Source organism: Epinephelus fuscoguttatus, linkage group LG11, assembly GCF_011397635.1.
Source record: "Epinephelus fuscoguttatus linkage group LG11, E.fuscoguttatus.final_Chr_v1".
In the NCBI taxonomy this organism is placed as follows: Eukaryota; Metazoa; Chordata; class Actinopteri; order Perciformes; family Serranidae; genus Epinephelus; species Epinephelus fuscoguttatus.
Genome location: NC_064762.1, coordinates 25983684 through 25998903, shown reverse-complemented (window position 1 = coordinate 25998903; position 15220 = coordinate 25983684). Strand labels below are relative to the sequence as shown.

The following is a 15220-nucleotide window of genomic DNA, read 5'->3' as shown; positions in this document are numbered from 1 at the left end:
GCCATCACCACCGCCAGGAGCTCCCGGTTCCCCACGTCGTAGTTGGATTCTGCGGGGGTGAGTCGACGGGAGAAGAAGGCGCAGGGGTGGAGCTTGTTGTCAGAGGGTTGGCGCTGGGAGAGGACGGCCCCGACCCCGGAGTCCGAGGCATCAACCTCGACCACGAACTGCCGCTCAGGATCTGGGTGTACAAGAACAGGGGCATTAATAAACATATTCTTAAGCTTTTCAAAAGCTAGTTGCTCAACCATAGACCAGACAAAAGTGAGTTTGGAAGATGTAAGGCGAGTGAGTGGAGCCGCCAGGCGGCTGTAGTTTCTAATGAACCTACGGTAGAAGTTGGCAAACCCCAGAAAGCGCTGCAGCTGTTTCCGGGTGGTGGGAGCCGGCCAGTCCTTCACGGCAGCTACCTTGGAGGGGTCTGCCCGCAGCTGCCCCCTTTCGACCACAAACCCCAGGAAACTCACAGATGACACATGAAATTCACATTTTCCGCTTTAACATACAACTTATTTTCCATTAACCTCTTTAACACTTCCCCATGGCACACATGTTCCTCCATAGAACTGGAGAAAATCAGAATATCGTCCAAGTACACAAAAACAGTCTTATTGAGCAAATCGCGTAACACATCGTTCACCAAACACTGGAAAACTGCAGGAGCATTAGTGAGTCCGAAAGGCATGACCAGATATTCAAAGTGACCTAAGGGGGTGTTAAATGCCGTTTTCCACTCGTCCCCATCTCTAATTCGGATGAGGTGATAGGCATTTCTGAGGTCCAGCTTGGAGAACACTTTGGCCGTGTGCAGGGGGCTGAATGCTGAATCAATCAGAGGAAGGGGATACTTGTTTTTTATAGTGATCTCGTTTAGACTGGTGTAATCAATACATGCGCGTAGTGTTTTGTCTTTTTTTTCTACAAAGAAAAAACCCGCCCCTACAGGGGACGAGGAGGGTCGAATTAAGCCGGCTGCCACTGACTCTGTAATATACTTTTCCATTGCTTCCTGCTCGGGTTTGGAGAGGTGAAAAAGTCTTTTGGTTGGGAGAGGGGCGCCAGGAAGCAGGTCTATGGCGCAATCATAAGGTCTGTGGGGGGGTAAAGAGGTGGCGGCCGTTTTACTGAAAACCTGCTGCAGGTCATGGTAATCAGAGGGGACATTAGATAAGTTGATTACCTCGGGAGCTGGGGCTGAGTCCGTGGATCTGGCTGGCAGAGAGGAGCGGAGGCAGTGGGCGTGGCAGTGAATACTCCAGTTGCGGATGGTGGCGGTGGTCCAGTCAATGTGGGGTTGTGAAGCTTAAGCCAGGGTATTCCCAGAATGACAGAGTTTAGAGGTGAAGAAATAACATACAGTTCTACGTGTTCATGGTGGTTACTGGAGAGAACGAGCTTAAGAGGTTCCGTCTTGTGTGTGACCAACTCTAACAGTTTGCCATCTACTGAGTGCACCTCTTTTGGAGATGACAACTCGTAAATAGGGATGGCGTGAGTTTTAACAAAGTCTGAGTCTATGAAATTGTCGTCGGCACCAGAATCCACTAGCACCTGAGTGGGGACTGAGTGTGTGAGGGCGTGAATCGTACCTGGCACTTGTAATCTCGAGGCTGAGGAGGAGGAGATGCGGCTCACCATAGTCCCCCCTTCTAGTGGTGAGCCCCGCCTTTTGGCACCTCCGGGCAATGGGAGACGAAATGGCCCTGTTGGCCACAGTAGAGGCATAGCTGGTCTCGCATTCTCGTCTTTCTGTTGGTGTGAGGCGTGCCTGTCCCAGTTGCATTGGGTCGTCGGGAGGTGGCGGTCGCTGCTCGTGTTCGAAGGTGGTGGTTTCTGGTGTCGCCGAGGTGCTGTCATGGGAGTTGAGCGGGATGCCAGGAAGGAACCGCCTCTTCCCCATCACCTGTCGCTCCTAGCTCTTTCCTGATCCTGTTATCCAGGCGGATGGCCAAATCTATGAGGAGTTGAGTGAGCTACACTCCTCCCGAACCGCCAGCTCATCCTTTAATTCCCCGCTAACCCCTTAATTGCCCGTAAGGCTGAATCATTCCACCCACTCTCTGCCGCTAGGATGCGAAACTCCCTGCGTATTCAGAAACGGATAAATTCCCCTGTTGTAGGTCAAGCAACCAGCTTACAGCCTGACTACCCTTTACCGGGTGGTCGAAAACCCGTTTCATCTCCTCTGTGAATTTGAGATAGTCGTTAATTAACTCTGGTTGTTGGGTGGAGATGGCTAAGGACCAGGCGGCAGCCTGCCCTGTGAGTAAACTCATAGTGAAAGCTACCTTAGCTTGAGGGGTGGAATAAGTGAGTGGTTTCTGAGTGAAAACCAAATTGCACTGGTGCAGAAACTGTGAGCATGTCCTAAATCTCCTGAATACCTGGCGGGTATGGGGATATATGGCTCCCGTGCCTGAGGTGCTGGGCTGGTTGGCAGGCTGTCGGCCGGGTGGTGATCGCCGGGGCTTGGAGAAAAGGTGAGGCGGTCCTCCAGGGCCGCCAGTTGCCGACTTAGTTGTGAGACGCCGGCCGAAACTCGTTGCATGTGCTCCGACATCTGCTGCAGGGCTGACTCGGCCTGGTTCACCCTGGCCGCTTGCGAGGAGAGTTCCCGTTTCAAAAAATCTGACTCTGCTGGGTCCATGCTGGCCGGATTGTTCTGTTACGTGCCAGTCAAGGAACCAGGACCCAGTAGCAGAGTTCAAACAAAAGTTTTATTGCCAAAATGTTCACAAAAGGAAGTAACGAGGAACACGCTCAAAAAACAAGGAAACAACTGAAAGCGCTCGACAAAGCACGAGGAAAACGCTGAGGACTACACGTGGCGACAGGCAGGAGATCACTGAGAGCTCGAGCGAGGAGCACCAGCATAGGGAACAATCCGGCACAGGAGACAGTGAGAGAGTGGCTTAAGTAGCTGGCTGATTAGGCAGAACAAGCTGCAGGTGTGCTGGAAGCCCTGCTCCCAGTGATCGCCCCGCCTCCCGGCACATCCCCTGCAGACAGCAGGAGAGAGATATCAGAAACATATTTTCACAGAAAAAACGACAAAAAACCGGACCATAACAAATATCTCAACAAATATCAGATTGATTGCCATGACATGTTGTACCAACATTCATGGTGCCCGGGGAATGAATCCTAATGATCCCTTGATTTTTCATCAAGTGTCATCAGCAGGTCAAAATGTTCACATGTCCTGTAAATATCCCAACATCTACAGGATGGATTGGCACAAAATTTTGTACAAACATTCAGGGTTTCCAGATGACGAATCCTAATGACTTTGGTGATCCCATGGCTTTTCCTCTCGCACCACCATGAGGTTGATATGTGTGGTATTGAGTAAAATGTCTCAGCAGCAAATGGATAGACTGCCTTTAGGTTGTTTGTAGACATGGCGGGTTCCCCCCAGGATAAACTGTAATAACCTTGAATAATGACATTCTGAAGTATAGTTTACTTGTAAAAACATCTACTTTATTGAGTTTATGTATCTATCTGTGTTCTTGCAGGTGGCTTTGAATGAGGGTTTAAGACTTCAACAAGATCTTCGTGAACTGCTGTCAGAACGAGATATTCTTCTGTACCGTCTGGGGAAAAAAGCGACAAAGAAACTGCAGAAAAGGGCCTCAGCTGCTCTCAATGAAAGCACGCCTGCACTTGAAACCTTATCCAAATTCCTGGTGAGCTTCTAAAAATTCACAGAACTGTACCATCCAATACTATAACTGATAATACAAGGATTTTGTGGTTAATATTTGTGCTCAATTTGGTAGGTTGCACAGGGCAGTCAAGGTCATTGTGAAGTGGAGTTGGACAAAGATTTGCCAGGCAGAGTTGTTGAAGAAACTTGTAGCAGCGAAAGTGATGCACCGTACTTGGCTTCTGCTGATGAAACTACAGCCATGTGTCCTCCTGCTTCTCCATCAGCAATAAACAACAAAGAAAACTCTTCAAGTGATCAGAATGACAACAAACTTGAAACTAAAGGCCCATTGGAAACAGACAAAGAAGATGTCCCTAAGCAGTTCTCATCTGCAGCGGATGTTTTCAAATCACAACATTTAACATCAACTCCACCAACATTCAACTTAAAGACCTATTCTTCTCGGGACGAGAAATCTGAACCATTGCAGGAGGACACTACCTCAACCCAGGACTCTAAGTCAACTATATACAAAGACAACACCAAAGAAATCACTTCAGCACACTGTGTCACACCCCTGGTTGGATCCCCAGGGACAAAGCCAGACAGCATCCCTCTTTCTAACCCTGAAAGTGTGTCTGAGCATTTAGCAGCACAATCAGAGACGTTTAAAGCAGTCACAGATGCTCATGAAGAACACTGTGAGGACATCGGTGTGACCCCAAAGAAGGTGTATACAATAATGTTAGACATAGAGCCACAGGACACGCAGAAAATTGAAAGTATTGGTCCAGATGCACCCAGATGTTCTCAGGGAGCAGAGCTTTGTGATACAACGCTCACAGAAGTTTCAACTATTCCTGAGAAAAATTCTGGACTCTTAAACAGTCCTGAATCAGACTTTCAAAGCCTTCATCTAGCCGCAGATACAGATATATCGAAGGCACTTGCTGATGCCCCAGAAACTGAGAAGTACCGTGAGGATATCAGTGAGAGCTCAGATAAAGTGTATACAATAGTGTTGGACATAGAACCACAGGACACACAGAAAAATGAAAGTGTTGGTCCAGATGCACTCAGCTGTTCACAGGGGCCAGAGCTTTGTGATACAACGCTCACAGAAGTTTCAACTATTCCTGAGAAAAAATCTGGACTCTTGAACAGTCCTGAATCAGACTTGGAGAGCCTTCATCTAGCCGCACAAACAGATACACTGAAGGCACTCACTGATGCCCCAGAAAAGGAGAAATACTGCAAGGATGTCAGTGAGAGTTCAGATAAAGTGTATACAACAGTGTTGGACATAGAGCCAGAGGACATGCAGAAAAACGAAAGTGTCGGTCCAGATGCACTCAGATGTTCTCAGACAGCAGAGCTCTGTGATACAACGCTCACAGAAGATTCAGCTATTCTTGAGGAAAAATCTGGACTCTTGAACAGTCCTGAATTAGATTTTACAAGCCTTCATCTAGCAGCACAAACAGATACATCGACAACACTCACTGATGCCCCAGAAAAGGAGAAATACTGTGAGGACATCAGTGAGAGCTCAGATAAAGTGTATACAATAGTGTTGGACATAGAGCTGCCTGATTTCAAGCCACAGGACAGTGTTGGAGCCAGTAGACCAGATGTTCTCAGCTGTTCACAGGGAGCAGAGCTTTGTGATACAATGCTCACAGAAGTTTCAACTATTCCTGAGAAAAATTCTGGACTCTTAAACAGTCCTGAATCAGACTTTCAAAGCCTTCATCTAGCCGCAGATACAGATATATCAAAGCCACTTGCCGATGCCCCAGAAACTGAGAAGTACCGTGAGGATATCAGTGAGAGCTCAGATAAAGTGTATACAACAGTGTTGGACATAGAGCTGCCTGATTTCAAGCCACAGGACAGTGTTGGAGCCAGCAGACCAGATGTTCTCAGCTGTTCACAGGGGGCAGAGCTTTGTAATGCAAAGCTCACAGAAGTTTCAAGTATTCCTGAGACGGAATCTGGACTTCTTACAACATTGGTGAGTCCCGAATCAGATAAAACAGGCACAGAAAGTCATTCTTTAAAGAGCTATGCATTAAATGAGTCTCAAGTGACAGACTCGCTGCCAGAAAACCCCTCAGTATTAGTAAGTACAGAGCTGGAAGAGGTAAAATCCACAAGTGCCACATCATCATGCAAGGAAAAGTCAGAAACCCCTAAATTGATGCACAGTGAGGTGTTGAATTCCTCCAACTCATGTGGCACTGTTGCTGAATGTCAGCTCACCGGTGCACACACAGCAGAAACAACATCTCCGGATGTCAAACAAGAGGAGACGACAAATTTCTGTCACGCTGCAGAGCAAACAATGAGCTCAGTCTTTTGCACTGCGGAGGGAGATGCCATAACCGCAACACAAATACCTGCTGGTGACAATAAACAAATGAATGTTGCTGACACTGCACAGAGCAAAGGTACAGGACAGCTGGAGGTGGCAGATGGAGAAAAACCAGAAGAAGCAAGTGACCCTGAACACCCGGAGTCCAAACTTTTAAAAGGGCCAAAAAGACGAGAAAAAGCTACGGCGCTGTTTGAAGAAAGTGAATGGAAGGTAGCTGCATCGCTGGAGGACACTGAGGTGACACAGAAACAGGTAGATGTCATGTTAAAAATAATTGGTTTCCTACTTTTGCTTCCTTGAATCATCCTTCTTCTCAGAATTTGTTTCACTGGTCTTTTAAGGTAGTGGTTTCCAACATTTTTGGATTGTGCATCCACAAAACAAAGCATTGTTTTCTTGTTTACTCTGTCAGTTCCACCAGAAAGTGACTTTTACACTTGTTCTGAAGGCATAAAGAGTTCACATTATGGAGCAAATCACTAAAACAACCAAAGACTAGAGGAAAATATGGAAATGTATCCTGGTAATCATTCATTGACCTCTCAAATTTATCAAGAAGTAACCTGATACTGAAAACAATTTAAATGTTAAGGCTATTTAAGCCACAGTGGAAGTAGTACAACATAATGGAGTGCTAACAGGAAATGAGAAGGCAGAGAGAGACAGTAAGAGGACACTCAACAAAGGTTTCAGCTGGACTCAAACATGGGACACTGTGATTACATCCTCACAGGCCAGTAGACCTCTAGGCCACCTGGATGTCCCATAAAAGACCCTCTTATATAACATGATAAAAACATGTGTGAATTTATAAAATCAGTATTATAAATGTCTGCTATTTGGCTTTTAAAATCATTAGAGCAACAAAGTCTTAAAAACAGTAATAAAACTTTGAGCTTGTTGAATGATTAAAAAAAAAGTCCTGTTTTTCCTAAACTGCACTTATCAAACAGGGTCTACTTTGACATTTACAAACCACTCTTCTTCCCCTATCTTACCTTCATGTGAGAGAAGGTGACATTTTATCCTAAATTCAATCCTAAATTTAGCTGAAACTTTTTTGCTTTTAGTTTATTTATTCCTCCCACTATGTGACATTCAGTGTTGTACTTTTGCCAAGTCCAGTCATACAGTTTTGGCATTCTTTTTGTGGAAAGAAATGTATTTTTGCAACTGTCCTAAAATGACGCAAGTACTAATGGTCCCAGTTTTAAATGTGTGGTTAACAGCCACAGTTTCTCACCAAAACTGTGTGGTTAGGTTTAGATAAAAGATTATGGTTTGGCTTAAAACAAGTCCACTTCTTATGTTGACTTTTGGTTTCACACTGGACACAAACTAGGGATGCACCGAAATGAAAATTTGTGGCCGAAGCCGAAGCCAAATATTATTAAACGCTTGACCGAATACCGAGTACCGAATATCATTGTTTAGTTTTTCATTAGTTTTTGCAGATGAACCCCCTCCAGATTAGTGTTGTCATGGTACCAAAATTGGGACCCACTGTGCGATACCAATGAAAATATCATGGTTCTGAGTAGTATCACGCTACCACAGCGAAAATGAGACAGATGTGCCTTTTGTCATTTTTGAAAAGATAAATCACTTTTCTATAATACATCAATGATATTTCAATGGAATAAATTACTTACTGACTTATTCATACTTCAAAAACAGCATCAATAAGTGATTAACATAGGGGGGATCAAAATAAAATAAATAAATAAAATAAAAATCAACCAGCCACTCTCCTCCCCTGACAGTCCCTTCATAAGTAATGAACAGTCCCTAAAGTGCGGTGAGGTTTGTGGGCCGTTACTGCCGGAAAGAGAGAAATGTGAAAGGCTCATTTCTCCTCTGACACATCACATACCTGTGTTCGGCTAGCTCGGCTGTTCAGGTACTTCTGGGCAGTCATGACACCAAGAAGAGGATATTATTGGGACCGACTTCCCCGTCGCCCGGTAAGCCGATGGCATTACTGTCTGTGTCTGTGACCCCCGTTCAACCCACAATCGGTGGGATTCGCCTTTTGTTTCTGGTTGAAATCTGTAGGCTGCTCACACAGCATGCTGAATGATTTAAGCCTATTTTGCTCACTCAAAACTATTTTTAGTCGCAAATGCGAGTGCCATGACGGACGGATCGCCACACTACAGACATTTTATTCCACCTGTCACGGCCGTTGATTGCGTTGTCAAAAACGCCGCTATTATTCAGCCTTGCTTTTAACTTATTCCACCAAATACCAAATGTGTGTTTTTTTGCAATATTCGGCCAAATATATTCGGTTACCGAATATTCGGTGCATCCCTAACACAAACCCTGGTCTCCTGGGTGAAAGTCCTATGTTTGTTTGATCCACTACACATATCTCCCACCTTATGCAGACTTTGTTGCTCTTTATATTAGGTCATCTGACTGGAAGTTGCTGTCCAACAAAAAACTTAAATATGGGTAGCAATAAGCTGCTTGCACTTCCACTTTTTGGGTGAGGGGGGGCTGTATTTTCTCGTGACAGATGGATGAAATCCATGTAGCATATTGCCTTGATTCCTCCACAGAATGACTCATAAACTGCACAAAACAATGATGCACTACAGTATGCAACAAAAACGCAAAAGTGCATGTTGAACAATGAAAACAGGCCTACATATAACTTACACTCAAACATTAGGCTCTCAGTCTTGATGAAGACGATGGAGCAAAGTCTTTCTTGAAGAAAAAAAAAAGCATGGAAAGTTACACCCATTCAGGAATGATCCACCAGCTCAGCCTGCATAAGCTTCTAAGACAGATAAGAAATGAGTTTGAAAGCAGGCTAACAATAAAGATGATGAGGCAGAAATAGACAGCTAGACTTGCACTGACATCCACAGAAACAAAGGAAGTATCTGCCTTTAATACCAGTAAAAAAAAGAATAAGACAGTTGCCTGGAAGACAGGAAAGAAAACACACATTACTACTTGACTACTGTTGATACTATTTTTTTGCCTCCTGCAAATGTGCTAGATTTAATGCTGATGATGCGTTCGCTGCTCCTCAGTTATTAGATGTGTTTTGATAAATACAAGCCATGGTGCTCAAAGGGATTGAGCGAGGATAATCTGTCATTATTGTCAATAATAAAAAATTTCCTGACCTTATTTGGCCGCTAATTAGATTTATTAAAGGGTGTTAAAAGGGTGTTGTTACATTGGTCATATGCAACTAAATGTTGACACACACTTCTGAGACAGAAATATTTGACTTCAACAGTATAAGATATTCTTTTTTGTGCTGTTTTCCCCCCAAACCAATCAGAAGCCTGCTGTATGTTTTCAAACTCTCTTCCCGCTCTACCTGCACCCTGCTGCAAGACACATCTTGGTCATGCCGAAAATATTTCACAAGGCACCTCCCCTGTTTGTAATCCAGTAACCTAGCAGTTCATGTCATGTTTTGGTGTTTGCCCTGTCTACCCAAGTTATAACAGATCACTTAATTCTTTTGAGAAGCAAGGGAGGAAGCACGTTATAGAAGAATAGAGTCCCTCTCCCTTGGGGCAGACTGCTCCCTACTCAGGCACATTCTTGTGTTAACTGTACTGACTCGCCAGGCCACCGGCAACATAGTAGTATTTACCACTGTGTAGCAGGGAAAGAACAGGAAACTCTGTTATTATAAGTGCACAAACACGGGGAAGGAGGACGCTTGTGACACCACCCCTGTCTTATGTGTTTGTAGCGTCAGAGCCAAGAAAGCATGGAGCCTGAGAGGACAGCGCCGGGTTTGGAAGCTGATCTGCAGGCTTGGGAGGCGACAGGTAGATCAACAGAGTCCTACAAACAAGAATCCACCATGCAGGATGTTTTGTCTGAGATCCAGAGCTTGGTGGAAAGAAGTAACATAATAAATGTGAGTATCAACTTGTTTTATGAAATAAAAAACAGCTTGCTGCACCTCTTTCATTTAGATCTACTGTTGCAAAACATGTTACTGAGTTAATACACTGATTTGTTTAAGTATGTGTGTGTGTGTGTGTGTGTGTGTGTGTGTGTGTGTGTGTGTGTGTACAAAAGTTTAAATTCTGAGCTGATTGAAGGACTTAAAAACACAGGTTATTTATTCACTGTTAATGGCACTAATGTGTTCCGTTTAGTAGCCCACAGTTTGTTTATTAGACACAGAAATGAAAGATTTCAGACTTTAAACATAACTGCGTCCCTCAGAGGGTCCAGTAACAGCAAGAAGTCTTATCTGTTAAGCAGTGAACAGATAAGAGCAGCAATGTTTGTATATATTCCCATGATGCTGCTGACAGGAAGATCCACAAGATGGACTGGTGACATGCAATGATTTCCTGCAGGGTCATTAGTGAGTCTAATTACTCACAGTATACAGACTGTGACTTGTGGTGCCACAGTTTGACTCTTTTTTCAGTGCTACATGTGATATTATTTGATTTTGTAAGACTATTCATCATGAAGACACGTATAACCTTGACAAGAAGAAAACTAAAAGAAACAACCAAACAAATGTGTGCAATTTTATCGGTCTCTGGTTATTTCTGGTCATTGCATTGCGGATAGATCAGTGTTGTTCATTTTACCTGTATTTTCATGATGAGATAATTTACTTCTCAAGGAATAATACCAACATTTTCTTAATACCATGTTCTAAAAATGTGAGAATTTGATTGTTTTTCTTTGTTTTATGAGATAGTAAATTGATCATTTTGGGGGTTTGGACTGCTGGTCAAACAAAACAAGCAGAATAACTGACAACAGTTTCCCCACTATTTTAAAATTGTTTATTATTATAGCGCACACCACACATTGATTTAAACTGGTACCTGAAGTCTTCTCCTGGTGAACCAGAGATTCGCTTGGTACGAACTGTCCAAAAAGTTCTGGCATGTCGCTACCAACCAGCACGACTCGATGTCACTGCAATGGCCAAACAACTGCAGGAGGCAGAGGTATGATGCACTTCAGTTTACCTCTTTTCCTTCTTTATGTCAAATATACTTAGAAAAGCACTTCAATTTGTTGTAGCTGAATGTTTTTCTAAATAAGGTAAAATGAAGTAAAATGTAAATGTGTATCTTTCTCACAAAATTCGAAATGTAGAAATGTTTAAAAAAAAAAAAAAAGGGTTCAGTTCTAACCCACAGCTCTTTGCTGCATATCATCTCCTTTCTCTACACTTTTCCTGACACTCTTAAGCTGTACTATCAAAATAATTTCATCTCATGTCTGTTCTGTCCGCTGTAGGACTACAGGCGCTGTGTGCAGGAGCAAGTGGCTACTATCAAAAGCATGAGTGGTGCCAGGATTTGTGACCCAGTGGCCTTGAGAAGAGTTGAAGGACAGTGTTGTGCTGCGCTGCTGGATGCCTCTGCCACAGTGCAGGTCAAAGCAACACAGCTTGATCAGGTCAAACAGTATCACAGACAGATGAAGATCACCAGAGCTTTCATGGAGGTTGTAGCCACTGAGAAAGACAAAATGAGCTTGTGAGTAACTGACTTAAAACTGGGCTTTTACTCAAGTTATCATCAACTTAATTGTGTTTTTTGTGTACCTGATACACAAAACAATCACTCATTTGTTGTTTTTTATTTCAGAAATACTTTAGGAAGCAGCGCTCTTCAGGCTGACAAACTCCACGCCCTGCTGCAAACCATGGTACAGAAAAAAGACATGATAGATGGGCTCCTCCAGTTAAGTAGCCAGTTGTCGGTCCATTTGAGCAACGCTGAGAGTTCAGGTGCTCTTCTTGCCCAGCTTGGAGATGTCCAGGAGGAATGGAGACTTTTAGAAGGAAGTATCAAACGAGCTCTGCAGCTCGCCTCAAGCTCCACCTCTCAATCCTCTCTCTTAATAAAAGAGGCCGAACTGCTTAAAGCCAAGCTTGAAGCTCTCCAAAAATCTGACTTTCAAAGCCACGATGGCAAAAGTGCTTTAGAATTTGTTTGTCTGACCACAGACCTCAAACTGTACAACCAGGTTTATCTGCACTTACAGTCCCAGTCAGACGCTCTTGTGCATTTCTCTCTGGGTCAGAAAGAGAAGGACGAGATCAGACGTAATCTTAAGGAACTGGGGTCCTTGCTAAATGTCACCAAGACCAAGCTTGACACTTCCACATTGAGCTGTGGCAGCATTTCTTCTGCTAAGATCAACAAGCAACTACAAGACCTGATCATATGGGCCAAGCAGGCAGAAAAACACATCTCTATTGGGAAAAAGTTAGCTCTTTTCCCCGAGGAGGCTCGTTTTCAGATTACTGAGATGAAGAAATTCCAAAATGATGTCTGGTTTAGAAGATCAAAGATGCAAGAAGAAGTTGAGCATATGAAAGATGTAGTCTCTGATATGGAAAAGGAGGAAAGTGACCATGTGTTGAAGACAGTAGAAGACCTGTATGAGGCCATTGCTGACAGCTTGGATCATGTTCTTGACACCATGAAGAAAAATCTGCAGGAGAGGGAGAAGCTTTTATGCCAGCTCGCTAGCATGGATGCCTGGCTAGCAGAAACACATGCTGAAAGAGATCCCTGCACCCATGTTGACAATGTCTCAAAAGCTAACATCAAAAAGCTGGAGAGCGAGCTGAAAAGTCACAAATCAGCCACAGTGGAGATCAAAAGCCAAATGAAACAGGTGGAAGCAATGGGAGAAATTTGCAAGGAAATAGCTGTAGGGTTGAGTCCAGGAGAGAGCCGCTACCTTGTCAACAGATTGTCAGGCCTTTGGACAGAATTAGATGGATTGTTAGCTCATGAGAAAGCAGCCAGCTGGGAATTGGAGGAGCTGATTCATGAGCGAACCACTTCAGATGAGGAGTTAGCCACCATCCAGGCTAGCTTAAAGCAAATCTCCACCGATGTGGAGCAACAAAGGTTCCCTTTAACACAGGAAACCCTTTCAACAATTGCACATTTGAAGCACATGCTAATGGAGCATCAGTGTCAAGCACAAGAGCTTGAGCACTGCCAGGAGGCCAAGCGAAGCTCCCTACTGAGCACCATTGGGGAACTGCAAGACCAGTGCAAAGCTCTGAGTATTAATGCTACTGAGCAAGACAAATATCTGCACCTGAGGAGACAAATGGAGGAATCTAGAGACATTACAAAAGAGCAAATCCAGCGTGCCAAAGATAAAACAATAAGTGTGGTAGAGAGGTTCAGACTGTGCCAAACACTCCTGGTTGAGCTTCCCCTGTTGAAGACACAGTGTCAGGAAGCAGCAGACCAATTGGAGGCTGTAGCTCAGGAGTTGTACCCATCTGAGCTGAATGCAGAGAGGCAGAGGATCCACCGCACTGTGGAAACTTTAGTCTCCTGGGAGTTCTCTGTCACAGATGATATCAAAAAGCTAGAGGCCAAGCTTCTGCGAGGTCTGCAGTTTTCCTCCGAGCTTCCCAACTTAAAAGAGCTTTTCCTAACAACAAGAGCAGAGCTGGCGGAAGCCGAACCAGTAAATCCAGATGAAAGAGCCATTGATACTGCACTTAGAAGAAATTGGGTTATTTGGAGAAATATGGAGTCTGGGATGAGGGTGTTGGAAGGTCTGGCACGGAAAGAAAAGGTTAACCTGAAGAACTACAAGGACCTGTACTCTCTTAGGGATGCAACCATGCGAGAGTGCCATTTACGAATGGTAAGCATGAATGATCTGAAATAATGCAGCCTATTTTTAGAGAATTTTTAGCTTTGCAATTCATATTTTTGTGTTGTTTTATCTGAACTATGCTTAATCATGTAACGTGTATCCAACAGGAGAGTTTATGCCAGGCGAGAGAATCCCTGAAAGACTACCAGTGGGCTGCTCAGGGAGCAATAGGCTTCCTTCATAATGCTGAAGCCACCTTCTTATCAGCTACCGGAGGGTTTTTGGACTGTACTGAGGAGAAAAGACAGACCCAGCAGGCTCTAGAAGCCCTTGAAGATGGATTTCAGGCTCATATAAGCCACCTTGCAGACCTGGTGCCCCAACAACCCTGCCTCTCCCGCCCAAAGCAGCTTCACATCAGCATCCTCAGTCAGTTGTTGGTGGGAAGAGCCGTACTTGAGGCCCAAGCCCAGCTCAGGCTGGAGTCCTTGCAGAGGTACTGGTTGTTCTCAGCTCAATGAAGTGCTTTGGCATAGCGTTTGTTGTGATTATTTTTTTGTTTTTCTAAATAAAACACTTAAAAGCCAAATTTCTCACAGGTGTGAAATAAGTGGGCCAAGCCACAGGAAGTGCCATGAAGACATACGTCAGCGTCTTTCAAGGCTTGAAGCCAAGCTTTCAGACTGTGCCGCAGTACAAGTGACATCGTATGACAAATGTGTCGCCCAACAAAAAAGAGCCAAAGTAGGTCTGATGTAGCGTTATGTTTCAGTATGCATTTGTCTACATGTATCGGATCTACTTGAACCTTGCAGGTCGAAGACTTTGACAGTTTAAAACGGTTAGCTTTTAGCAATGCTAACAGCATGTCTCTATGGGTGCCTCTTTGGTCCAGACTGAAATATATCAGCAACTATGGATTACCAGAGATTTTTTACAAATATTCATAGACACTAAAGGACGAATCCTTTCCTGAATTTTTCTCTCGTGCAACCATCAGGTTTGTTGGTTAGTCAGATTGATGGATTTAGCTATTAAAGCACCTCTATGACTTAGAAGCATAGCTGTGACTCTTACTCCTTATTTTACCAGTTTGGAGTAGCACATGTACCATTTTCATAGGAATACACTGGAAATTTTGACTGACATGTCGTACATGTAAAAGAAAACGAATGCTGCCTGCTTCAGATTTTAACTTGAGCTTCATTCCATCTCTTCAATAAGCTTCTGATGGAAGATCTTCGCAGCCTCGCTGGTAAGATAGAAGAACTGAGAGCTGGATGTCCGATGCAGGGCTGTGGGGTTGGAAAGGGTGGCGAGCTGGGCGCTTTCTGGAGACGCTGGGTATCATTACGCCGTGGTGTCGGCCTACTGATGGCACATACAGAACAGAGAGGAGAGGAATGGAAGGACATCACTACAAGTGTGAGTTTTACCAACAACAGATCCTCTTACAGCTTTTGCATCCAAACATAACCTAATGTTCAGTAACATGTATAAATGAATACAAACAAACAAATAAATAAATGCAGTTTCATTCACAGTTTACAGTTTGCATCACAAACAAGACGTAAAGGACAGAGCTAAGTAAT

At 44.0% G+C, this 15220-nt stretch overlaps 1 protein-coding gene across 1 annotated transcript in view; it reads left to right on the top strand.

Moving 5' to 3' along the window:
* LOC125897252 (nesprin-1-like) overlaps positions 1 to 15220 on the top strand; it is a 123174-nt gene that overhangs the window by 40571 nt on the left and 67383 nt on the right. The window contains exons 48-56 of the mRNA XM_049590439.1: positions 3519 to 3689; positions 3783 to 6281; positions 9757 to 9927; positions 10835 to 10990; positions 11286 to 11527; positions 11639 to 13676; positions 13796 to 14124; positions 14228 to 14372; positions 14853 to 15053. Of these exons, the coding sequence (XP_049446396.1) occupies positions 3519 to 3689; positions 3783 to 6281; positions 9757 to 9927; positions 10835 to 10990; positions 11286 to 11527; positions 11639 to 13676; positions 13796 to 14124; positions 14228 to 14372; positions 14853 to 15053 (5952 nt within the window). The remainder of the gene's footprint in view (positions 1 to 3518; positions 3690 to 3782; positions 6282 to 9756; positions 9928 to 10834; positions 10991 to 11285; positions 11528 to 11638; positions 13677 to 13795; positions 14125 to 14227; positions 14373 to 14852; positions 15054 to 15220) is intronic.